Source organism: Schistocerca serialis, chromosome 4 (assembly GCF_023864345.2).
Source record: "Schistocerca serialis cubense isolate TAMUIC-IGC-003099 chromosome 4, iqSchSeri2.2, whole genome shotgun sequence".
Taxonomy (NCBI): Eukaryota; Metazoa; Arthropoda; class Insecta; order Orthoptera; family Acrididae; genus Schistocerca; species Schistocerca serialis.
This window is the reverse complement of record NC_064641.1, coordinates 35,457,347-35,483,157: the sequence shown is the minus strand read 5'-3', so window position 1 is coordinate 35,483,157 and position 25,811 is coordinate 35,457,347. Positions and strand designations below refer to the sequence as shown.

General features: G+C 39.8%; 1 protein-coding gene across 1 annotated transcript in view; it reads left to right on the top strand.

Moving 5' to 3' along the window:
• LOC126474208 (facilitated trehalose transporter Tret1-like) overlaps positions 1-23,744 on the top strand; it is a 75,007-nt gene extending 51,263 nt beyond the window's left edge. Inside the window, exons 4-5 of the mRNA XM_050101672.1 lie at positions 14,604-14,712; positions 23,188-23,744. Of these exons, the coding sequence (XP_049957629.1) occupies positions 14,604-14,712; positions 23,188-23,459 (381 nt within the window). The 3' untranslated portion in view covers positions 23,460-23,744. The remainder of the gene's footprint in view (positions 1-14,603; positions 14,713-23,187) is intronic.
• Positions 23,745-25,811: the final 2,067 nt, after the last annotated feature.

The following is a 25,811-nucleotide window of genomic DNA, read 5'->3' as shown; positions in this document are numbered from 1 at the left end:
CAGAGAAAAAGTGACTCATGTTTTATGAAATGGAAGTTTATTAACAGAAAAATCCCTTCATTCTCACTGCGTGTGTAGTGCACCGAGAAACAAAAACAAATCAACGTGGTTCCTTAAGGTGCATGGAGGATTACTACCAATATTCTTTAACATTAACATCAGTACGCGAAATGTGGGTACTTTAGGGAGTGAAACAACTCTAAATCTCGCAACATCCAAGTCTACTATATTCCATAAACGCTCGATAATTCCAACAAATCACATCCTATCGAATAGCTCTCTGGTCTATGGGTATTCACTCTATTCAAGGAGTTGAGTGTGAGGCAACGATATGGGCCTATTGAGAGTGGGCACTAACCGGTAAAAATGTAATAAAATTGGTAAATTTGAACACTCACAAGTTTGACACACATTAAGGTATTCCTTCTATTCGAGGAGATGAAAATTATTTGATTAGCCATCTCCTAGTGGGAGGAACAACACTCACAATCCACATGGTAGCTGGCACTACACAGATGTACAAATTTAAGCTGAATAATCATACACGAACGGAAAAGCTATCAGAATGATGACAATAGAAAACATCAGTAAACTGAAGGGCGTGAGGACTTCACACAATGCTAATTTGGTAGGAAGGGCCGCACTCGTAGTTCACGGAAAAATAAACAAGAGTAATCATTTCAAATATTAATTTCATACAATGGAAGTATGTATTAATACTAATAACCACGGAAGAAAGTGCTGAATCCCACTATCGATCGTGCTGAATGCATTGGTTCAGCATCAGGTGCAGTTTTTTTACGATGTGTGTTTGTGTGTGTTTGTGGGGGGGGGGGGGAGGGGGGGAATCATTGGATCGGTCGCAAAAGCGCTAAACTTGCTGGTGGCTGCTTGGCCAGTCAAAAGATGCTGATTAAAAAAGGCGGTTACTGGACATGGTTGAAAATAATCCAGTGCAAAATTTCCATTTTGTACAATCACTATTTGGTCACTCAAAAGACGTTAACAAGGCGAGATGATCGTTGCTTCAGACCACTCCAGGTTAGGAGCATGTTTGAATATGACTCAATGGAAAATTACCACGAGTCTACACAGAAAGAGAAGGAAACTGCCCTGATATCTACCGGTACATTCAATTATTCACACATCAAGACATTTCAGAATTGAGTCATGATGGAGACTACGGAAAGAAAAGACGTTGCTGATGTGAGCTATGAAGTAGAACAAACTGGTCCCTATGAATTCCTTCACCGAGCACAGGGTAGAAGTATGATAAAAATAGCAGAAAACTAAGTTGCCGGACTGAATCCGAAGTGTTTTAAGTAACCTTTACATGGAAGGGGGTTGTACCACCCTCCTTTCGGTATTCCATGGGCCAGACTGAGAGTGCTGTCTGGGATACGGAAATATGCGCATTCTGCTTAAGTTAAGTGCATGGCTGTAGTAGAGAGGATGTCCAATGCTGGTTATAACACTATAGCAACAAAAGCTTTTGTAAAGAAGAGAATTTTTTTAACATCTGATATTAACTTAAGTGCTATGAAGTCTTTTGTGTACATATTTTTCTTGAGTGTAGCCTTGGACGGAAGTGAAATGTGAAGAATAAGCTGGTCAGACAAGAAGAGAATATAACCTTTTGAAATATGGTGCTGTAGAATAATGCTAAAATTAGATGAGTAATTAGGACGCAGGAAGTACTAAATCAACTTGGGGAAAATAAATTTATAGCCCAACATGACGCCTACTGAGGCATCAAGTAATAGTCAATCTGGTAACGGGCAGGAATTTGAAAGGGTGGAAGAGTATAAATTGCAGAGGGAGACCAATGGATGTATACAGTAAGAATGTTCAAATGTATGTGGGTTACAGTAGTTAAAATAGAGATGAAGAACCTTACACAGGAACATTGTATCAAACCATTCTTTGGACTAGAGACCGCAACAACAACAACGACAATGAAATGTATACATTACTGTGTTTCGCTGCTGATTGTAACAATAAACTAAACATTAAATTTAAGACTTTTTGTGTGAAGATGCTCTTCAGTGGATTGCCAGGACTTGCACCATAGGCAGTTCTTTATTTTAGACTTAAACTGCGCCACATCATCTACATAATATTTAGTGTGATCGGGTAGGTTGTTGAATATACATGTGCCCATGTATGTGACCCCTGTAAAGGTTGTGTCTGGTTCATGTTTTATGTTCTTGCTCTCAAGACATTCACTATTTTTTTGGGAAATAGATATGTTAATAATGACAAAGGAGATTAATGACTGTATACAGATAAACCGTGAAGTAGTTGTCAAAATCTATAGTTTTTTTAAGAGGTGTTTGCAAGACGGTCTAGAATTAAACAAATATAATTCTGTTTACATGCTTCTATATTCTCAAATTACTGTCCTTCTACGGTGAGTCTTCCCAGAAAATTATTTCATAATTAATTAGTGAGTGTAAACAGGCGGAATAAATTAGTTTATTCAGTTTTAAAACACCTATAGCAGCAATCATGCGTACTGAAAACAGCTGAATTGTGAAGTTTTATTAATTCTAGGGGGTGAGGTTTCCCGTTAAGGTTGTGATCTATTTGTAGCGCTAAAACTTTGCGTATTGTACTTCTTATATTTCATCTAGGGTCGTTTTGGTAATAATGTCTGATTTCTTCAAATTGTGGGTACCTGTGTTTTATCGTTGATATAGAACTCTTTTCGCGTTGTTTCTGTCATTCGGATAAGATACAAACAAACATGATCCTAGCAGGCCTTGAAGGACCAACGCTACCGACCAGCCACCGTGTCGTTCTCAGCCTCTAGGCATCACCGGATGCGAATACGGAGGGGCATGAGGGACTGATGACTCCGTAGTTTGGTCCCTTTACTCCCCAGACCAACGGACGGACATGTGGTCAGTACACCCCTTTCTCGGTCGTTGTCAGTTTTCGTGACCGGTGCCGCTACAAACCCTCAATTGGCCTCACAGGGCTCAGCGTACCCAGCTGGTCAACAGCACTCGTTAAATACGGACGGTGACCCATCCAAGTTCTAGCCGAGCCCGACAACGCTTAACTTTGGTGATCTGACGGGAACCGGCGTTCCACTGCGGCAAGGCCGTTGGCATTCAGATAAGATAAAAATAAATAAAACCCATGACCCTGCCGTGTGTACTATTTTATAATTACAAGTTTTAGTGATATATAAATTGCAGTAGTTCGAAAGAAAAACACCTCTTGCATGCTGTATATTTGTTTTCTTTATTTTATTTGGGCACCGAGACGTGTTTTTCCCTGTTTACAAGGCTTTTTCAGTGGGTGTCAAATCAGATTCATGATTCGTAAGAGAAACAGCTTTGTGTCGTCTGGAAAATGGTTGAGAGCTTACGGTTCTTCTTGTGTTCTCTCTGTTGTCGAAACTTAGCACTGTAACTGCCATTTTCTGTGTCCAACGTGAATGAAGGAACCTTTTTCTATTGTTAGATTTTTTAATGCTACGAATACTCTGGTTCCTAACAACATATTTCTTATATCAATTGCAGTATTGTGATGGTTTTGTCAGTATTCTAGACGATTGCCTGTAGATGATGGCTGAAACAACAGCAAAGAAAGCCGTTTTTCTGCATGTATATTGTGGTAGGTTATTTATGTATAGCAAAAGAATAAGCAGGTCCAAAATTTAACTAAATACTCGGGGCACATTAAAAGCAACAATTTATAAATTTCTCCAAAATGATTTTATGATTTGAAATGTCGAATACTTTAGACAGATCACAAAAAATGGTGATGAGCATGTATCATAAAATGAAATATACTAAAGATCCATTAATATTGCCATCACGATTATACACTCCTGGAAATTGAAATAAGAACACCGTGAATTCATTGTCCCAGGAAGGGGAAACTTTATTGACACATTCCTGGAGTCAGATACATCACATGATCACACTGACAGAACCACAGGCACATAGACACAGGCAACAGAGCACGCACAATGTTGGCACTAGTAGAGTGTATATCCACCTTTCGCAGCAATGCAGGCTGCTATTCTCCCGTGGAGACGATCGTAGAGATGCTGGATGTAGTCCTGTGGAGCGGCTTGCCATGCCATTTCCACCTGGCGCCTCAGTTGGACCAGCGTTCGTGCTGTACGTGCAGACCGCGTGAAACGACGCTTCATCCAGTCCCAAACATGCTCAATGGGGGACAGATCCGGAGATCTTGCTGGCCAGGGTAGTTGACTTACACCTTCTAGAGCACGTTGGGTGGCACGGGATACATGCAGACGTGCATTGTCCTGTTGGAACAGCAAGTTCCCTTGCCGGTCTAGGAATGGTAGAACGATGGGTTCAATGACGGTTTGGATGTACCGTGCACTATTCAGTGTCCCCCCGACGATCACCAGTGTTGTACGGCCAGTGTAGGAGATCGCTCCCCACACCATGATGCCGGGTGTTGGCCCTGTGTGCCTCGGTCGTATGCAGTCCTGATTGTGGCGCTCACCTGCACGGCGCCAAACACGCATACGACCATCATTGGCACCAAGGCAGAAGCGACTCTCATCGCTGAAGACGACACGTCTCCATTCGTCCCTCCATTCACGCCTGTCGCGACACCACTGGAGGCGGGCTGCACGATGTTGGGGAGTGAGCGGAAGACGGCCTAACGGTGTGCGGGACCGTAGCCCAGCTTCATGGAGACGGTTGCGAATGGTCCTCGCCGATACCCCAGGAGCAACAGTGTCCCTAATTTGCTGGGAAGTGGCGGTGCGGTCCCCTACGGCACTGCGTAGGATCCTACGGTCTTGGCGTGCATCCGTGCGTCGCTGCGGTCCGGTCCCAGGTCGACGGGCACGTGCACCTTCCGCCGACCACTGGCGACAACATCGATGTACTGTGGAGACCTCACGCCCCACGTGTTGAGCAATTCGGCGGTACGTCCACCCGGCCTCCCGCATGCCCACTATACGCCCTCGCTCAAAGTCCGTCAACTGCACTTACGGTTCACGTCCACGCTGTCGCGGCATGCTACCAGTGTTAAAGACTGCGATGGAGCTCTGTATGCCACGGCAAACTGGCTGACACTGACGGCGGCGGTGCACAAATGCTGCGCAGCTAGCTCCATTCGACGGCCAACACCGCGGTTCCTGGTGTGTCCGCTGTGCCGTGCGTGTGATCATTGCTTGTACAGCCCTCTCGCAGTGTCCGGAGCAAGTATGGTGGGTCTGACACACCGGTGTCAATGTGTTCTTTTTTCCATTTCCAGGAGTGTATTTCGGTTTGTTGCAGGGATGAAAAACAGGTATTAGAGATTTTCTACTCCACTGAACAACAGAATGTAGACTGATGCAAAAAGAATTTTCAGTCTGCATTGAGTGTCAGTTGATCGGAAACTTTGTTGCACATAAGAACTACCAGACTAGGACTCGAATTTAAGAGCTCGGCCTTTCGCAGGGAAGTAGTCTACCGCCTGGACTATCGAAACACGACTCTCGATCCGGATCGGAAAAGCATCTGCCCACGAGACGCAAAGGTGCCATGTGCGAGGTCTGGTCCAGAGATGATAAATGTCCACAACATGACCTCCTGTCTCAACTACACACAACATTAATAACCTCAATGTATACAGTTAAAAGCGACGTCGTGGAGGCTTACAACTCGAGATACAGAGGTCGCGAGGTTGGCGCTACAAGGTCTCTGAGACATCTTTCAGTAACCTCCTTCCAGTCACATACGTCGTTCATTGAAGCTCAGCGTCACTACGGATGTGGCCATAGTAAATGTGAAATGTGATCAGCCAGTGGCCGATAATGGAACATCGCAGATGACGGGATAATATACCCAAAACTGCTGCTGGCTGTACTACAGTATAGACCGACCGCTGTGGCCGAGCGGTTCTAGGCGCTTCAGTCCGGAACCACGCGGCCGCTACGGTCGCAGGTTCGAATCCTGCCTCGGGCATGGATGTGTTGAAACTTCCCCTTTGAACAATTTTATATATGACTGTGCTTAAACTGACACACAATATTTTGTTAGCGCAACGCAATCTGACTTTCAAAATTCCCTACAAAAGAATGGCCCTGACTAACATTAAACTATACCTTTCACAAATCACTTACCTCACAAAAATCTTCGCTGCTCAAGCTACTGCAATACAGCGAGCGCCACTACTGCCAGCTAAATAAAAGATTCAAACTATGGAAGGCACTAACTACTGATAGGGATAGTTAGCAAATGAAAGATATTAATAGAGAACAAACAATGTATTTACCTTGATATCATCATATATAAATATAGCAGTTCATGAAAAATTACAAAACTCCGCCATCTCTCTCCCCACATCCACCACTGCTGGCGGCTCACCTCCAACTGCGCAACGCTACGCGCTGTTCACAGCCAGCTGCCTAACACTACAATGGCGAGTATTACAACAATGCAAAGCAGCCACAGACTGCACACAGCACAGCCAGTGATTTTCATATTGAGCGCTACGTAACGTTGCCAATAAGAAAACATAAACAGCCTACTTACATAGCCCCCATGCTCCCCACAAAAATTTTTTACAAATGGTGTTGGGCACTGGCCAATACAGATTTGACAAAAATTTTTCACAATTACAGTAACAATGATATAAAATGCACACACTTATTGATACAACGTTGGTCAAAAGCTCAAATTTTCTCACAGTCCCTAAAGACAGTCCTAATCGTACATAACAGGAGAATAGCAGTGTTTGTCTCAAAGTCTGAGCAGTAAAAGAAAATGCACACGGAAGTAGTGGATTTCCATGCAGTCTTGAAGAAGCAGTGTTGTCCTTCCAATGGAAAGACAGTGCTGACTCTTGACATGCTGACAGGTAATGGGCCACAACAGAGCAAACCCACTGCAGAGTCAGTCGAAGTTTTGATGAATATTGGTAGGTAGGTCATCACAGAGCAGACCCACTGTAGTCCTGGTAGGGATTACGATATTGGTGGGCCACCAGAGGCGCAGACCCACTGCAGTCCTTGTAGAAATAATGGTATTGATGGATCATCAAAGATGTAGACCCACTGTAGTCCTTGTAGAGATAATGGTATTGGTGGGCCACCAGAGGTGCAGACCCACTGTAGTCCTTGTAGAGATGACCAGCAGCCATCTGTTGCGATTGTGCAGGTGCACATACACCATCGAAGAGTCTTGCGGAGAATATAGCAAGTCCATAAACCACCACTTGTGCACTCACAAAGTTTTTGGAATTGTCCTTAGAACCAGCAATGCTGTTATCCAGTCCCTTGCTGAATCATTAACACACATGCAAACACTAACAGTCCCTACTTCTCACATATTGTCCATATACTATGACCAACAAAAACGTGTGCAGTGAAATGGAACTTACAAGTTAATAATATCATGAACTGGTGACAATTACAATTTAATAACATAAGAATACAATTACAAAGGTACAGAATACATCATTAAAGAACATAACAATACAGATAACATTTGTAGTAAAACAGGCGTTACAAAAGAATAGAAATAGACATATACGTCAGTGTTACAGGAATTATGACAGGAGTACATACATAAAAGATCACAATAACTTTTGAAACATCAACTTCACACATTAGCATTAACACAAAACAGAGTAAATACTGTCTAAACATCTTTACAAAGTAAATAACATATTATTAATGCCAATTATATTCGAGGATAACAGTATTCCTCATCATAGTGAGTGTAGCTTAATATTAAAAGAAGAAAAAATTCTATGAAACTACACAGAGACAGGAAGAAAACAAATATACAAGGGTACACAAACATATAGTGGGATAACACCAATAGGAAATGACAGGGTTCGTTTTCAGTGTAACATTTGGTACTGCAGTCCAACCCAAAACTTCATATATCTTTCCTCTTATTTCATCCTTTGTTTCCACCAAAAAAATTCTATCTAAGCATGCTTTCTGTATTTATATGTTCACACATTTCTTACCTCAACATTTATTTCCAAGAAAATCCTACCTATACCTGCTTTCTGTACGTTTTTCGTATAGATTCTCAATGCATTTCTTCCAATTCATCGCAACTCATTCTCTTCTATAGACTACCCCCTCTTAAGCTAACTTAAATCTACTGAGCTCAGATGCTAAACTAAGGGACGAGGCAATGCAGCATCACATAACAAATCAACACAAACAGCAATGCAAAAAATGCAAATTGACAAAGCTAGCAGCATAAATGAGCAAAAGTCAAATTCAATAACACTATGCCTGGCAAACAGCAGCAACTTATACCTAAACATGACATAGCGCAAGCAGAAAAAATAATACAGTAAAAACAACAATGCAGATAAGGGAAATGTATATTCACATCTTAATATCTATGTAATTAAAGTGGTGCACCACAAATTATTCTACAAAAGAAATTACCAAGTACTTGAAAAGAAAATTATAGATGCAGTTACTGGTATTAGTCCCTTCTTATTGTTCTCTCCATTTGAAGAGCTCCTTTTTCGAAGAATGTGGATCAGAAAATAATTATTTAATAAATCTGTTGACAGAAAGTGTTCACATTAGCAAATGCATTTAATTTTATTTTATGAAACCAATGCTGCAACACAGCTGGAAAACAGATGTCAAATGAAATAAGCAATTACGCAAACCAAAGCATAAAAACATCATTCAATAGCTATGTGACATTTCATAAGTTAGTAGAAATTCTCTCAACTCTCGTAGAAAGACGCTTGTCGTAATCAGGTGTGCAGATGTAAAAATATTTCTCGTCATTTCATTAGGCATTTCAGTTAATATCATAAATTACGAGCTCCACATTATACTTTCAACAAGGAAATGTCAATACCGAGGATAATGGCCTTCCCTTTTGTTTTCTACCTGTGCTTCCGGAAAGGCTAATGGCTTTTTTTTTTTTTTTTCGGGCGGCTGTCGCCCAGGTGGGTGCCCGCGACGCATTATGTGCAGGTGGTCACTTAACTTTCTTACGGAAATATTTACGACACCAGCTTCCGCTACGGTGACAGTCTCACATAAAAATATTTCACAGGTCAAGAATTAGCGTTGCAAATCTGTAGAAACAAAATGCTATTGATATAACAGTGTCCAAAAAAATTTTCGTCTGCATTGTAATACATTCACGAATATACACACACATTTCATAACTCTTAAAGTACGTTTCTTGGTTTCCAATATCCTTTTCATAAATCAGAGTCCCTAAACACTACTCATTATTCCTTACCTCATTATACATATACATATTCGTCGACACTTCTTCAATATTTCGTCATTATAAATATGAAGCATATTCAAATAACTCGTATAGCCTCAGCCTATTAATCATAAACATACCTCAGCAGCATAATACACATCGTCGTCGTAAAAATAACATCATAACACCTCAGTCAAATCTCAAAATCGTCGTAGCTTCCTCCAATAATTAAAAAAAATTCTCTGCTCATGTCAAAAGTGTCATCTGCCTCAAACGTACTTTAAAAATCATGAATCCATACCAAATACATCATTCAAAGCTCTCATAGTATCACAATGGTTCCGAAAAAATATGACCATTTCACAAAGTACAGACAAAATACAATTTCATAAGTGTGAAGTTAGCCAACTGTATAATTGCGTAAACATGTGTCACTGATGTAGTAAAATAAATGTTTGTCTCTCTCAGTTAAATAATCAGATAGCTGTGTAATTTGTGTGTTAGAGAAATAAGGTACCGATGTGTAAAGTTGTATAAGCAAATACCATATTAGCTAGGGTTCCTTGTGGTTGCCACACACATGGTACACAAAGTAAGCGTGTACCCCCCTGAGGATTTATGTAATTATACCCTCAGGTGTTACAGATTACAGCAATGAAATGAAATATATCACGGAAAACTTTCTTTGTAATTCAAAAATCTTTAAAAATAAATGTTTTAAATTGATCACTCAAATACGTGTACTGTAGCGCTAAACTGTGCGTCTTGTAACATAATCTCTGTGGAAGTGTCGTAGTTATCGTCCTCCGAAAGCTAAGTTCTGCAGAAGTCAATGTACTTACCTCATGATAAACAAAAGTGAAATGCTTTGCGTATAGATATCATAGTTATTATGGTTATTGGCGTGATGAAGAAAGTACTGTACAGTAACGTATTGTTGTGCCAAAAAAAGGCTGTCTCATTGTTGCTATACCACAAAAGTTACTACTAAAACCTGTTTTACTTTCCAGAAGAATTCAGAAAACTGTGCAGATATAAAACAGATACACCGCAAAAGCAACATTGTAAATTGTCACTCATTAGTAGCGTCGTGATAAAAATCGTGTAGCTGTCACATAAACTAACCTCTGTGTCATCTGGTATCTCTCAGAAAGCACTTTAAATTCAGAATGTATTTTCAAATAAACCAAAATGTTGCATTGAAATCTCATTAGCAGTACTGGTAAATGTTCTAAGTATGTGAGCCTTATAGTCGTTACGTAATCGTACAACTAACAAGCAAGAATGTACACACACAATAACACTGTGACGTCTGTTCACTATAACAATGCATTCGTCATTTCTGTTTAAATAAGTTCTCTTGGTTCTGGATTGGATATTTAACTTCAAACATTGTTGTATGTTAACAGATTCTAAGTCTGACAAAGCATATTAGTAATGTGAAGCGAAAAATTTTATGACAAAGACTAAGTTAAAAAGCAGATTATCTTTCAATAAATGGTTTTACATGTGAAACCTGGTGTAAACCTTTACTGTTCATAGTACTCAGAGTTTGAACTTGAATGCAATTGTCATGCGGTATACGTCGGCAAAGAATACTGGAATTTTTCTCAAGGTTAGCGTCTATGTTATTTTTCTCTGAGCCAGCCGGCGCACGTGGGTGCCTACGGCGCGAGTCATTGTCTGTCTCTTTGTTGGCGCGCGTTGTTATTGGGATTAGGAGACCTAACTTCTACAAATTCGCCTTGCCGAGAGGGCCCAGCTCTGTTAGAATCCCGCCAGTTCTGATGAAATTCACGTCTGTCGTTTTGTCGGTAGTTTACATAGTTTCTTGTTTGTCGGTCATGTGGTGGAGAATTTCTCCCTGAATCGTAACTGCGCGCTGAACTGTTGCGTCTGAAAGTATTCTGTCTCCCTTGAGAATAATAGTTCTGGTTACCATATTGTCTGTTTCTCTGATTGTCTCTGTGATAGTCATTACTACGGAAATGCGATCTTTCTCTGTAATTATTACTACTCTGCCAACGGTTGTCGTACGGGTGGTGTCTATTTTGGTCACGATTTGCGTTGTAAGAATAGACCAGTCGTGTCCGGTTATTGTTTCTGTCGTCACGGAATAGTGACGGATGTGACCTGTAATTGTTGTGTCCTTGTTTTCGCGTTCCGCGATTATCAGTGTCAATTTCTAGTTCTTGTAACAGTCCCTGAAAAGCTTCAATGTCGTCTTTGCAACGTCCTGCCAAAATAATATGTCGTAAATGTTCAGGTAATTTGATTAAGCAAATGCGGATGAGTTCTGAGGGGCTGTATGGGTTTGAAAGATACTGATTCTTGTGCAACATGTCTTCAAAATATTTCACAAGACTGGAGAATTCAGATTGTTCGAAATGTTTCATCATTATGATACCATGTTTTACGCGGTCTTGTGTGGCTTGAGACCAATATGCTGAGAGGAAGGCATGGTAAAATTCTCCTTCACTGTGGCAATCGTGAATGGCCGATCGCATTCTTACAGCTGGTTCATTCTCCAAGTAGCCACACATAAATTCTAATCTGTGTTCCAACGACCAGTTGGGAGGAAAACAATGAGAGAATTGATGGAGCCATGCTTGTGGATGAATGTCGTTGCCAGAATTCTTAAATGTTTTGAATTTACGTGTAGTAATGAACAGCTTATAGTCAAAATCATCATGTCGGCGAGTCGCATGTCGGTCATTGTTACGTCGTGTCGGCTGTTCAGTCTCAAAATTCGGTGCACATTGCCAATTTCTTTCATAACTTCCGAAATGCCCTGTGTTATTATTTTGTGGCTGTTCCGTATTTCTGTGTCCCTCTTCCCGTATTGGGGCGCGAGTATCCTCTGAAATACGTAATTCTTGTATTAACTGTGTCAGCTGATCTTGTACTTCCCGGATTTCTCTTTGGTGTTGCGTATTAATCTGATTCTGATTTTGTTTGAATTTCCTAATTTGTTCGCACTCTTCAGTGTCAGTGAAGGCTACAGGTCTTGTGTCATTCAGATCATCATCTACCTTTGTAGATAAGTTAGTGAACTGATCTGAAAGTTCAGCTACTTTATCCGATAGTGAAATTATTTCCTCTGTATGTTTTTCTGAACCAAGTTTCAGAGTATCTACTGTGTCCTTTAAGATTTCCTGAGTTTTTGCAAGTTGCGTAACCGAATCGGTAGATGCAACTGAGTCAATTTTAGCTTGCAAGGTGTCGTGATTTTCATGAACAATGGTTTGCAGTTCTTTTATGGCTGCTTCGTGGTTCTGTAATACATTTTCATGCCGCGAAAAAATAGGTTGAAAATGCTCACAAATTTGTGTTTTTACGTCATTACAGACTTTTTGACATTTCGATTCAATGTTATGTAACTCAGTAGTTAAATCTTCACGTGTTTGTTCAAGTGTGGTGTCTAACTTTTGAAGATTTTGTTCCATTGTGTCTAACTTTTTGAGATTTTGTTCCATTGTGTCTAACTTTTCAAGCTTTTGCTGTGTTTGTCTCTGATTTTGTTCCATTTGTTGCATTAATTGCAATAATAATGTATTAGTGTCTGGAATCTGTTTCTCTACGCTTTTCGGCAGTGCATTTGCACCGACAACATTCACATTTTGACAAGCAGAAAATGTGTCTTGACTTATTTGAGAAAACGGTGATGACCCAAAACCTGAATCTACAGTATTTGCGAAATTGTGTCCTGTCATTTCGGATTCCTGAGGCGAGCTGTTGCCGACCGATCGATCGATAATGCTTCCCTGTTCACTACCTGTTTCACTGTCTACACCATTGTTTGCAGCCCGCTCCATTTCCCTATTCACAATTACCAAATTACTACTTTGAACGTCAGTTAATTCACTACTCGGTGGCGCTAACACACTGCTTTCGTCTTCACTGTCATTTCTCAGTTTACTTTGGAGCCTAGTATTACGTTTTTCACACGCCATAATTGTCACAATATTTCACACGACAACGCAGAAAAGCACAATTTGAAGATCAAAAATAAGAGAACACATTAACATAGCACTGAAAATAATATCTAGTTAATTGCAGCTGCGAAATACTTGGTGCAAATCTACATGCATGCCACAACTGTTTTACTGTACAACAATGAAAGACTGCAACTACAAAGGAGATTTTCTCTACAATTACGCGCTAGCAATAAACAAAATCTACACTAATTACACAAACTACAAGAAAAAATCAGAAGATTCCAGTGAGGTATCCTCGGCTAAGGGTCGACATATGAAACTTCCCCTTTGAACAATTTTATATATGACTGTGCTTAAACTGACACACAATATTTTGTTAGCGCAACGCAATCTGACTTTCAAAATTCCCTACAAAAGAATGGCCCTGACTAACATTAAACTATACCTTTCACAAATCACTTACCTCACAAAAATCTTCGCTGCTCAAGCTACTGCAATACAGCGAGCGCCACTACTGCCAGCTAAATAAAAGATTCAAACTATGGAAGGCACTAACTACTGATAGGGATAGTTAGCAAATGAAAGATATTAATAGAGAACAAACAATGTATTTACCTTGATATCATCATATATAAATATAGCAGTTCATGAAAAATTACAAAACTCCGCCATCTCTCTCCCCACATCCACCACTGCTGGCGGCTCACCTCCAACTGCGCAACGCTACGCGCTGTTCACAGCCAGCTGCCTAACACTACAATGGCGAGTATTACAACAATGCAAAGCAGCCACAGACTGCACACAGCACAGCCAGTGATTTTCATATTGAGCGCTACGTAACGTTGCCAATAAGAAAACATAAACAGCCTACTTACAGTGTGTGATGTCCTTCGGTTAGTTAGGTTTAAATAGTTATAAGTCTAGGGGACTGATGACCTCGGGTGCTAAGTCCCATAGTGCTTAGAGCCATTTGAATCATTTGTACTACAGTATGACACCATCGTTACACTCTAAGCCGTTTTCAGACATTCACAGAAAGGAGACTGTGAAATGAATACTCCTTTCCATCCGGCTCTATGTGTATACGCTCTTGGAATTCCACTTTTTTTAAAAAAGAAAACCAAGGTAAACTAAAGAGAAAACTGAAAATAGAAATCACCATATTTGTGTGTGTCCACTCGAAAACGTGTGGCTTGTCATGTGATTCTTAGAAAGCGTGAACCGCATGAAATAAAAAGCAGTTCTACATAGTACTTTTTTGCTTGAATATAATCGTGGTCGAAACAGTATACGGTGAAGCAGTTGATAAACTTAATTTTTTTTCCTCTGTACATAGAAATGTCCTGATGGAACCAAAATTAAATTATTACAACGCCTATTCTCCTTCGGTCCGCCAATTTTACTAAGTTGGAGTCAAATGTGTTCCCTACAGCCTTGATACGGTTTCATTGACGTGACATATTTTTTCATGCAGGTTGTCCTGGCAATATATTTCCAAATGGCTTCATCAGGAAAAGATGTCTCATCGCTGGGCTGGCTTCCTGTAACGACATTCGTCATGTACATTGCCGTCTACCCACCTGGTAAGTCTCCCTGACATCAGTCACTGATTCAGCAATTATACTATTCTGAAAACTCTATATTTCGCATATGATATAGTTTCTGGTTAATCTGCAGACCAATAAGCATGTCATAGTAACTTTCTTCGTCTGTACACAATGTATTCATTCTGTGTCTTCATTCAGGTCGTTAGAGAGAACAAGAAGTTCCAAACTGTGTTTAATCAAATTCTTTGTACGTCACAATTTTGATACTCTTGTTGCTGTATATACAAGATTACTTAATTATAGTGGAATACTGAGGTAAATATTTAATAGATGTCAGGTACTAAAGTTGCAGATGTTTTTTTCTTTTGTTTTTTAAGTAATGTGCATTCACTTTGCCATATGTTATGTAGTAGGTAAGAATCTTCGATTTCCTCATTTTTCTTGTAATTGTGCCACTCTTATTTGATAGTATTACTTCATGAGATGTTATTTCCTTGGTCTTATGATTCGAAGTACTGTACATCTTTCACATTAGTGACAGCTGACTTTCTTACTGTGCTCAGTGTACATGGGTACTGAGAATAGTTCTTAGGTCCATCAATGATAATATGTCCTCAATATAATACTGAGATGAGAACATTACACAAGTTCTTTTTAAAGTACGTTTTTATGTATACCAACGTAAACTGCTAAAAACTTCATTTTACTACAACTAGCTTCGACTTTCTACTTCATGATCTGGCAGACTTAAAAAGTTCAAAATGATTTATACCACATATTGGGTACTATAATTGAGAAATATTTTACACTTACAGACAATGCTCTGAACTCTAGTCTAGGGATGCAAGCATCTGGTGGTGTACATACATTAATTTATTAAAGCAGTGTACCACAACTGAGTAAGGAGGATGTTGCTCATTAGTAATTCAGTAAGCACATTCAAGCGCAATAATTTCATCGCCGATGTGAATCATTTGTTACAAAGGAAATTTATTTTATTAACAGAATCTTCCATCGGTTCTTGGTAGAACAACATTATAATAAATTAAAAGCACCAGTTTGCTTTTGTTCTACAATATTACTTTTATTGTTAACCGGTTTTCGGTTTACAAGGCCATCTTCAGACATTTACTGAGTATTATCATCAAAGAAGTTAAATGTTAGCAGACAACATTGGAAGAGAAGTAACACATCTCGACTGAAGTAGAAACATACAGTAACTAACATCTTTGCAATGAAAAAATGAAAACTGAATAGTACATAAATAACAACGGAGTAGACAGGAAAACCTTTAGCACACAATAGGAATAGCTTGCCTACGTAACAGTTTCTATCAATAAACAAAACTAATAAAATAAAATAAAATTAGTACTAGACAAGGCTGCATCAGGAGGTATGAAACATGGAGAGTGATACACAACCAATTAAAAGAAGAGACAGTTATCAATGTAAATACAGAATACATAAGGAACTTAAGTAATAGCAATAACATAAACAGAAATAAATAAGTACAGGAAAATGGAGGTGTTTGAGGGAACTACAGTTTGTGGAGTGTGGTGGTACTGCATTTTAACATTAACATTATAATCAAAGCAGAGGCTGTGTACCAGTTTTCATTAAATAAATGAGCAAAGTGAAATATGAACAGTATTTGATGAGACAACTACAAGGGGTGTTAAACATGGACAGTAATACAAGTACCAGTTAAACGAAAGCCTTAACTATTGAAACTACAGTCTATGTAGAATACAAAGACAACTTCAACAAAATAAAACAACTTAATGAATACAGAAAAATGGGAATATGTAGGAAGAAATACTGTGGGAAGTAAGGAACAACAAAGATGATTATATGAAGTTTAGGAGAGGGGAAGTGTTGAGCTGTGTCTGGTCATTTAGGATGACATTTAGGATGAGATGTCATCCTAAATGACCAGACACAGCTAAACACTTCCCCTCTCCTAAACTTCATATAATCATCTTTGTTGTTCGTCTCATCCTAAATAACCAGACACAGCTCAACACTTCCCCTCTCCTAAACTTCATATAATCATCTTTGTTGTTCATCTCATCCTAAATGACCACACACAGCTAAACACTTTCCCTCTCCTAAACTTCATATACTCATCTTTGTTGTTCCTTAGTTCCCACACTATATCGTCCTACATATTTCCATTTTTCTGTATTCATTAAGTTGTTTTATTTTGTTGAAGTTGTCTTTGTACTCTACATAGACTGTAGTTTCAATAGTTAAGGCTTTCGTTTAACTGGTGCTTGTATTACTGTCCATGTTTAACACCCCTTGTAGTTGTCTCATCAAATACTGTTCATATTTTACTTTGCTCATTTATTTAATGAAAACTGGTACACAGCCACTGCTTTGATTATAATGTTAATGTTAAAATGCAGTACCACCACACTCTCAAACTGGAGGTTCCCTCAAACACCTCCATTTTCCTGCATTTATTTTCTTCTGTTTATCTTTTTGATATTGCTTAAATTCCTTATGTATTCTGATTTACATTGATAACTCTCTCTTCTTTTAAATGGTTGTCTATCACTCTCCATGTTTCATGCCTCCTGATGCAGCCTTGTCTAGTACTATTTTTATTTTATTTTATTAGTTTTGCTTATTAATAGAAACTGTTATGTAGGCAAGCTATTCCTATTTTGTGCTAGAGGTTTTCCTGTCTACTGCATTGTTATTTATGTACTGTTCAGTTTTTACTTTTTCATTGCAAAGATGTTACTTACTGTATGTTTCTACTTCAGTCTAGATGTGTTACTACTCTTCCAATGTTGTCTGCTAACATTTAACTTCTTTGGTGATAATACTCAGTAAATGTCTGAAGGTGGCCTTGTAAACCGAAAACCGGTTAACAATAAAAGTAATATTGTAGAACCAAAGCAAACTGGTGCTTTTCATTTATTATGACATTTATTTTACTTGAGGTTATCTGAAACATCGGTCTCAAGCAGCTACTTTACATTAACAGTAGTGGGAACATTTCCATAGCACCTCTCCAGTTCGTTGAGCATTCCTGGTTGGTTGGTTGATTCAGGAGATGGGACCAAACAGCGGGGCCATCGGTCCCATCGGATTAGGGAAGGAAGTCGGCCGTACCCTTTCAATGGAACCATCTCGGCATTTGCCTGAAGCGATTTAGGTAAATCACGGTAAACCTATATCAGAATGTCCGGACACGGGTGTGAACTTTCGTCCTTCCGAATGCGAGTCCAGTGTGCTAACCACTGCGTCACCTCGCTCGGTCGAGCATTTCTGTGACGTCGACACGCCACCTACCATAGACACATTGGTGATGCAGCGCACAGCTCTTCTCTTGTCTCTCTCTTCCTTTGATGCTCTTTGGTAACGGACTTAGATCGATGAAGTTACAAATTAGTTGCACAAGCTATAATGCGACCATAGGAATTTACAATTTAATGATTCTATTTTATTAAGAAATAGCACCGTGTGCATCGGACTACCCAACGCCGTGCTACAGCTAAATTTCACATACGTCTAGTAATAATAATTATCTTTTACATGTAGAGTAATAATTGATAACTTGAAATTAGACAGGAAGAAAACATCAACGACAATTGTACGGTTGACGTAGGTTTGATAATGTTGTAATATAATGTAGCACTAAATCGTATAACAACTTAGTATCGTAATAAATGTGCTTATCACTCACATGATCATACATGCAAACTAAACTGTTAGTCATGAATCAATCAACATTGAGATTTATATAGACGATACCACAGAGCTAATAAAACTTAATTTACTATAAAGACGAAACAGTATGTTCGTAAAGAAACTTTATACTTTAGTGCCAAGCTTCATTAGTAATCGAAATATACTGTGATAACGAGTTTTGAAAAAAATTGTCAATAAAAGAAGCTAGTTGTCTGAACCGTGTTTAATTCTTAAATTGCAGCGCTTCAACGAAAAAAGTTATCGAGAATCTGTTCTGTTGAAACAAATTTGACTTAGTTGGATTGTTACTGTAGAAATCGTAGTTCAGTGGCAGATAAACAATTTTCTTATTCTTCTTTATTCCTTCTGTTGTAGTGCTACGTTAAGTATTTCATGATGGCAAACCTCTTCTTCTGGAACCTCCATACATAACCACGTTATAGCTATTTATCCATATGCTTTTCCCCTATCATCATAAATCCACACAGATGTACTGAGAGCATCACAGAGTGACAACGACAGACTGACGCAGACTACAATAACTCAATGCAGTTACAATAAATAAAATATCTGCCTAACGAGTGCATTTCCCTTACTGGCACGACTGTATGTATTACATACTTTGCTTCTTTTTATTACACATTAAATAGTTTGTGTGTTGTTTACATTTGAATGAATTAATCACAAAATTATAACATCTGCAATTTCTAGTTCGCTCAAACAGAAAAATGACAGCATTTATGCAAATAATTCCTTAGGATAGTAACATGTGACGTTATTTGTTTTGCAGAATGTCGGCGCATGCTTGGAAATATCTCAAAATGGACTATAAATTGAAATGTACAGATATACGAATGAAAATAATGCTATTCCTTTACCTCCTTCATAAGCGAATCATTCTCCAGTAGGATTCATCCCCCCCCCCCCTACCTGTCTCTCTCTTTCCAAACTCATTGTCACTGGAACCACGAACCTTGGCGAAGTCGGGTGTCCTGCGTGCCTCATAGTTACAGATAACTGTACAGTAGGTACATGCATGCAACCGCGACTAGGGGATATCCATGAAGACGCCAAACCGGTCCGTGGTTTCTGAAGATGGGCAGCAATGTTTTCAGTATTTTCACGGGCAATAATCTGGATGGTTTACTGATATGGACTTGTAACTTTAGCTTACATGGATTCTCTGTGGTGGTACTATAAACGCCTGAAAACGAGGAGGAACTAGAGCTGTTAAGCTGTTATTTCTCTCCCCCCCCCCCCCCCCAGGTTATACAGATCTATTGTATAATTAAATGATGATGGCATCCTCTTGGATAAAATATTCCGAAGATAAAATAGTCTCCCAATCGTATATCCAAGCAGGGAGTACGCAGGAGGAAGTCGTCATCAGAAAAAACAAAAAATGGCATTTTGCAGCTCGGAGCGTGGAATGTCAGATTACTTAATCGGGCATGTATGTTCGAAAATATTAAAAATGGATAGGTTGAAGTTATATATAGTGGGAATTAGTGAAGTTCAGTGGCAGGAAGGACAGGACTTCTGGTTAGGTGAGTACAGGTTATAAATACAAAATCGAATAAGGATAATGAAGGAGTAGTCTAATAATGAATAAGAAGCTAGGAATTTGGGTAAGCTGCTTTGAACAGTAAAGCGAACGCTTTATCGTAGCCAAGACAGACACAAACTCAACTGCCAGCACAGTAATATAAGTTTATATGGAAACTGCTCTGTAGATGAAAAAGAGATTGAAAGAATATGTAACGAAATAAAGGAAATTATTCAGATAGTTAGAGGAGACGAAAATGTAATTGGGATGAGTGACTGGAATTCGACTGTAGGGAAAGGAAGACAAGGAAAAATAATAGAACATGTACTGACGAAAAGGAAAGACAGGGGGCGCTACCTGGTAGAATTTAGCACAGAACATAATTTAATCATCGCTGACGCATGGTTTAAGAATCACGAAAGAACGCTGTATGGATGGAAGAGTCCTGACGACACTAGAAAGTTTCAGATTAATTATATAATGGTAAGAGAGAGATTTAAAAAGCAAATTTTAACCTGTAAGTTATTTTCAGGCTCAGATGTGGACATATATACACACAGATACGGCCGTCACAGCCCCTGCAGACCAAGCCCTGGTTCCACAAACTGCTTCCATTACTTTCTGTTATATGCTCGGTGCCTCCACGGGTCTTCAGCACTCAGGGTTGCCAGGTCCTTCCCTAGACTGTCCATCCAGCGATGCGTTACCCGTACTACGGGGCACCTGGTGTATGGTGTCCAGTGAAGCGCTTTGTTCAACTGTCTTTCGTCTGGCATACAGGCTAGACGGCTTGCTCATTGGATTCTTCTGCTATTCAGCTTCTGTAGGATTGTTAGTTGTGCCATGGAGAGATAGACTTCTTCGTTCTCCATCCTCCTCCATTCCCCATATCTTCCTAATTTCTCTTCTTGCAAATATTAATAGTTATTCCTTTTCTCGATTAGTCATGCAGCAGATTTCTGAACTCTGGACTCTGACCATAATGGTTACGAACTGAAGGTTAAAACTGAAGAAACTCAAAAATGTAGGAATTTAAGGGTACCGGACCTGGATAATCTGAATCAAAATCAGCGGTCAGAGGGAGCAAGAGGGAACGTTGGACTGAAACAGGGGAAAGGAATATAGTGGAAGAGGCATGGACAGCTTTGAGAGTCGATATAAGTTGAAGGAGCTGAGGATCACGTAAGTAAAAAGAAAAAGCCTGGTAGAAATAGTGGGCTAAGGCAGGTTATATTGAATTTAATTAACGAAAGGACATAGTATAAAAGCACACCAAATAAAGCAGGCGAAAGGGAGATCTATATGTGAGACTGTGAAAACGCAAAATGGCTAAGCACGAATAGCTACAGGGAAACTGCAAGGCTGAAGGGAATGCTTGTCTAGGGGAAAGATAGATGGTGCCAATAGAAAAATTGAAGAGAGCCTTGAATATAATAGAATCAGCTGTAGATGCTCAGATGGCAAGCCAGTACTAAGCAAACAAAGGAAGAGCTAGAAGTGGTTATAACTGTGGTGCAGGTGCTCACGAAGGTCCGGTGCGGGCTGTCATCATCATCGTACGGCAGCGAAGCTTGCTAATTAATGTGGAACCGACTTACGCTGATAAAAATTAGTTCCAGTTGTGGCCACCAGGTGTAAATCTGGAGCTGTACAATGACTGTGTGACATCAACGCTCTCATTTGACAGGACATAACATATTATGGAGCCTTGGGAGAGCCAACCCTGACAAAACTCTACCATCTGGTGAGCAAGATGTATGAGGCAGGCGAAATACCCTCAGACTTCAAGAAGAATATAATAATTCCAATCCCAAAGAAAGCAGGTGTTGACAGATGTGAAAATTACCGAACTATCAGTTTAATAAGTCACAGCTGCAAAATACTAACGCGAATTCTTTACAGACGAATGGAAAATCTGGTAGAAGCCGACCTCGGGGAAGATCAGATTGGATTCCGTAGAAATGTTGGATCACGTGAGGTGACCGTACGACTTATCTTAGAAGAAAGATTAAAGAAAGGCAAAGCTACGTTTCTAGCACTTGTAGACTTAGAGAAAGCCTTTGAAAATGTTGACTGGAATACTCTCTTACAAATTGTGAAGGTGGCAGGGATAAAATACAGGGAGCGTAAGGCTATTTACAATTTCTACAGAAACCAGATGGCAGTTACAAGAGTCGAGGGACATGAAAGGGAATCAGTGGTTGGGAAGGGAGTAAGACAGGGTTGTAGCATCTCCCCAATGCTATTCAATCTGTATATTGAGCAATAAGTAAAGGAAACAAAAGAAAAGTTCGGAATAGGTATTAAAATCCACGGAGAAGAAATAAAAACTTTGAGGTTCGTCGATGACATTGTAATTCTGTCACAGACAGCAAAGTACTTGGAATAGCAGTTGAACGGAGTGGACAGTGTCTTGAAAGGAGGGTGTAAGATGAACATCAACAAAACGAGGATAATGCAATGTATCGAATTAAATCGGGTGATGCTGAGGGAATTAGATTAGAAAATGAGACACTTAAAGTAGTAAAGGAGTTTTGCTATTTGGGGAGCAAAATAACTGATGATGGTCGAAGTAGAGAGGATATAAAATGTAGACTGGCAATGGCAAGAAAGGCGTTTCTGAAGAAGAGAAATTTGTTAACATCGAGTATTGATTTAAGTGTCAGGAAGTCGTTTCTGAAAGTATTTGTATGGAGTGTAGCCATGTATGGAAGTGAAACATGGACGATAAATAATTTAGGCAAGAAGAGAATAGAAGCTCTCGAAATGTACTGCTACAGAAGAAGGCTGAAGATTAGATGGGTAGACCACATAACTAATGAGGAGGTATTGAATAGAATTGGGGAGAAGAGGAGTTTGTGGCACAACTTGACCAGAAGTGGGAATCGGTTGGTAGGACATGTTCTGAGGCATCAAGGGATCACCAACTTAGTACTGGAGGGCAGCATGGAGGGTAAAAATGGTAGAAGGAGACCAAGAGATGAATACACTAAACAGATTGAGAAGGATGTAGGTTGCAGTAGGTACTGGGAGTTGAAGAAGCTTGCACAGGATAGAGTAGCATGGAGAGCTGCATCAAACCATTCTGTGTACTGAAGACCACAACAACAACAACAACAACTGTAGAGGATGACTATGACGGGATGAAAACGGATACCAAAGGCGATGCGGAGGGCACGGCTTAGATAATGTGATAAATATTTGTAGTTTTAATGTTGAATTCTGCGGTTAGTGGATAGCGTTCGTGTGCGGACTGCTCGCAGGCTTCGGCGCGCTGCCGTGGGCCGTGATGAGCGAGCTGTTCCCGGCCAACGTGAAGAGCGTGGCGTCGTCGCTGTCGGCGTCGGTGTGCTGGTTCCAGTGCTTCCTCATCACCAAGTTCTTCGCGGACCTGGTGGCCGCCGTGGGGGAGGCGGCGCCCTTCTTCGGCTTCGGCGCCTGCTGCGTTGCGGCCGCCCTCTTCGTCTACTTCCTGCTGCCCGAGACCAAGGGCCGCACCCTCGAGGAGATACAGGACATCCTCAACTCGCGGTAGCCGGCCTCCTCGGGACCGCTGTTGTCCCAAAAAGTACTACCCGCTCAGAGGAAGCGTCGACTTTCCGGGTGTACAAACCAAAGACACTTGTGCGTGTGCAGTGAAATTACGTAACTTCAAAACGGTGGACTCCAGAACAAGATCACTGCGATGGCTGGCTCCAGAAGGCCACAGCGGAACTCAAATGTGGCAATTCGTGCACTGCTATACACTCCCTGGTGCCATTGTTACATCTGATGACTAAATCCTCTCTCTCTCTCTCTCTCTCTCTCTCTCTCTCTCTCTCTCTCTCTCTCCCTCTCTTCTCAGGATCACAGGCCCTGCAGACCACCCGCTGCATCAACGATCTGCTTCCGCCGCCTTCTATTTCTCGCTGCCTCTCTCCACCCTGCCCAAATTCCTAATGTTGCGATGTCGTTCTGTAACCTCCCCCTCTCTTATCGACCTTAATGACAGTGAAAAATTAAACCGCGTGTACCTAATGGAAATTTGGGAAAAGCAATCGTCTCCGAAGTTAATCTGTCGGTAAAGAGGGAGGAAAGGGTTACATCTAAATGAAAGCAAAAATTCAAATGAAATTGGTGGAAATTAATTTTGAAGAGGGGTAAAGTTAATAAAGAAAGTAAATGTGTGGTCGTTACGTTAACAATTAATTGGCGTTAATTAGATATTTGAGATTTGGGGAAAATTACGGTGCCAGTCCCATGGACAACTACTATAATAACTGAAAATGAAAGATTAATGCACATATATTTAGCACTAAAAGCGTGGCAACTGAAAGTTGACACGTGTTGTGTGAAAACTGAATGTTTGTCAGAAGTAATAAATTTCGCTACACTCTGACTTAATTTAGCAAAAGAATTAATAAAACCGGAAAATTGAAAGTTAATTTAGTGACTGAAGTTAATAGTGAACTTTGTTTCTGAAGCACTACAAAATTCAATAACATAAGGCTAGTCTTGGGCTACCTCTACAATCATTTCGAAAGCTACTTGAATCTACGCAATTTAGAAATAAGAGATTTAACTTTGAACTTGAATTAAATGATTCTGAGGAATTAACAACAGTAAAATTTAGTACGTACCAAGCTGAGCCGCAGTCACAGGTAAGCTAAAATATGGTAAAACAATTAAAGTATATAAAGACACAGAAATGTCATATCTTCAGGTAACAAAATAAGGAAAAAAATTTATAGTACAATAGATGGAAATAGGAGGATATGCATTTCCGGTCTGACACTTTTCTGTGTCATCTTTCCGCCTTGTACGAGGTCGGCCCAATGGTCTTGTTGCCTGGAGAGTTCCTTCAAATGCTTCCTTGGTGATTCTGTTGTTTTCCATTCTGGCAACATGTCCAGCCCATTGCAGTCTCCTACTTTTTGATTTCTGGATGATAGCAGGTTGCTTCATTAGCTGATAAATTTCATTGTTCTTTCGAATTCTCCGTACGCCATTCTCCAACACAGGTCCCCAGATTTTTCTCATTACTTTTCTTTCGAAAACATTCAGTTTTTTTCTTTCATTCTTAGTAAGCGTCCAGCTTTCTGAACCGTATAGTACTATGGTGCACTTAATGGTGTTGTATATCTTCATCTTTGTGGTGACTGACAAAGCTTTACTTTTCAGGGTTTTGCTTACTGAGTACAGACAGCTTGACCCTGAGGCTATTCTTTCATTTATATCCGTTGTTACGATATTTTTACTGTTGAAACGTGATCCAAGGTATTAAAACTGGATAACTTTTCTGAATTTAGAATGTTGGCCAATTTCAAAGTAAGGATTTGGGTTATGACTCGACCTATTTCCATATATTCGTTTTTCTCTTGGTTAATCCAAAGCCCGATTTTGCTGTCACTGTGCCTGAGAGATCCGTACATGTCTTTCAGTTCTTCCTCAGTTTCACTCAGCAACACTATATCATCTGCATAAGCTAGGAGTTTTACTTCACAGTGTTCTAATCGGAGACCGTTATATAGATGTAAATAACTCTCCCGAACCACTTTCTCTAATGCAAGGTTGAAGAGGACACATGAAAGAGTGTCTCCCTGTCGTAAGCCTGTTTTAATTAGAAAGGTGGGGGATATGTATCCTCTGAACTTCATTGCTGCCTGGGAGCCATCCATGCACAGTTGTATCATCCTAATGATTTTACTAAATCCTGTTCATGCAAATACTGGAACACTAACTCAAATAAATTATAACTTCTTATCTGTTGCATTGATTGCTGTACTTGGTATCAGAGTCACTCTGCTTAATAAACATGTCAACTCAGGTAACTAGAAATTTTTTGGAAATATATTGCTAGGAAAGAAACTGCAACACTAAAAAATAATTAATGTAGAGCAATGAAACT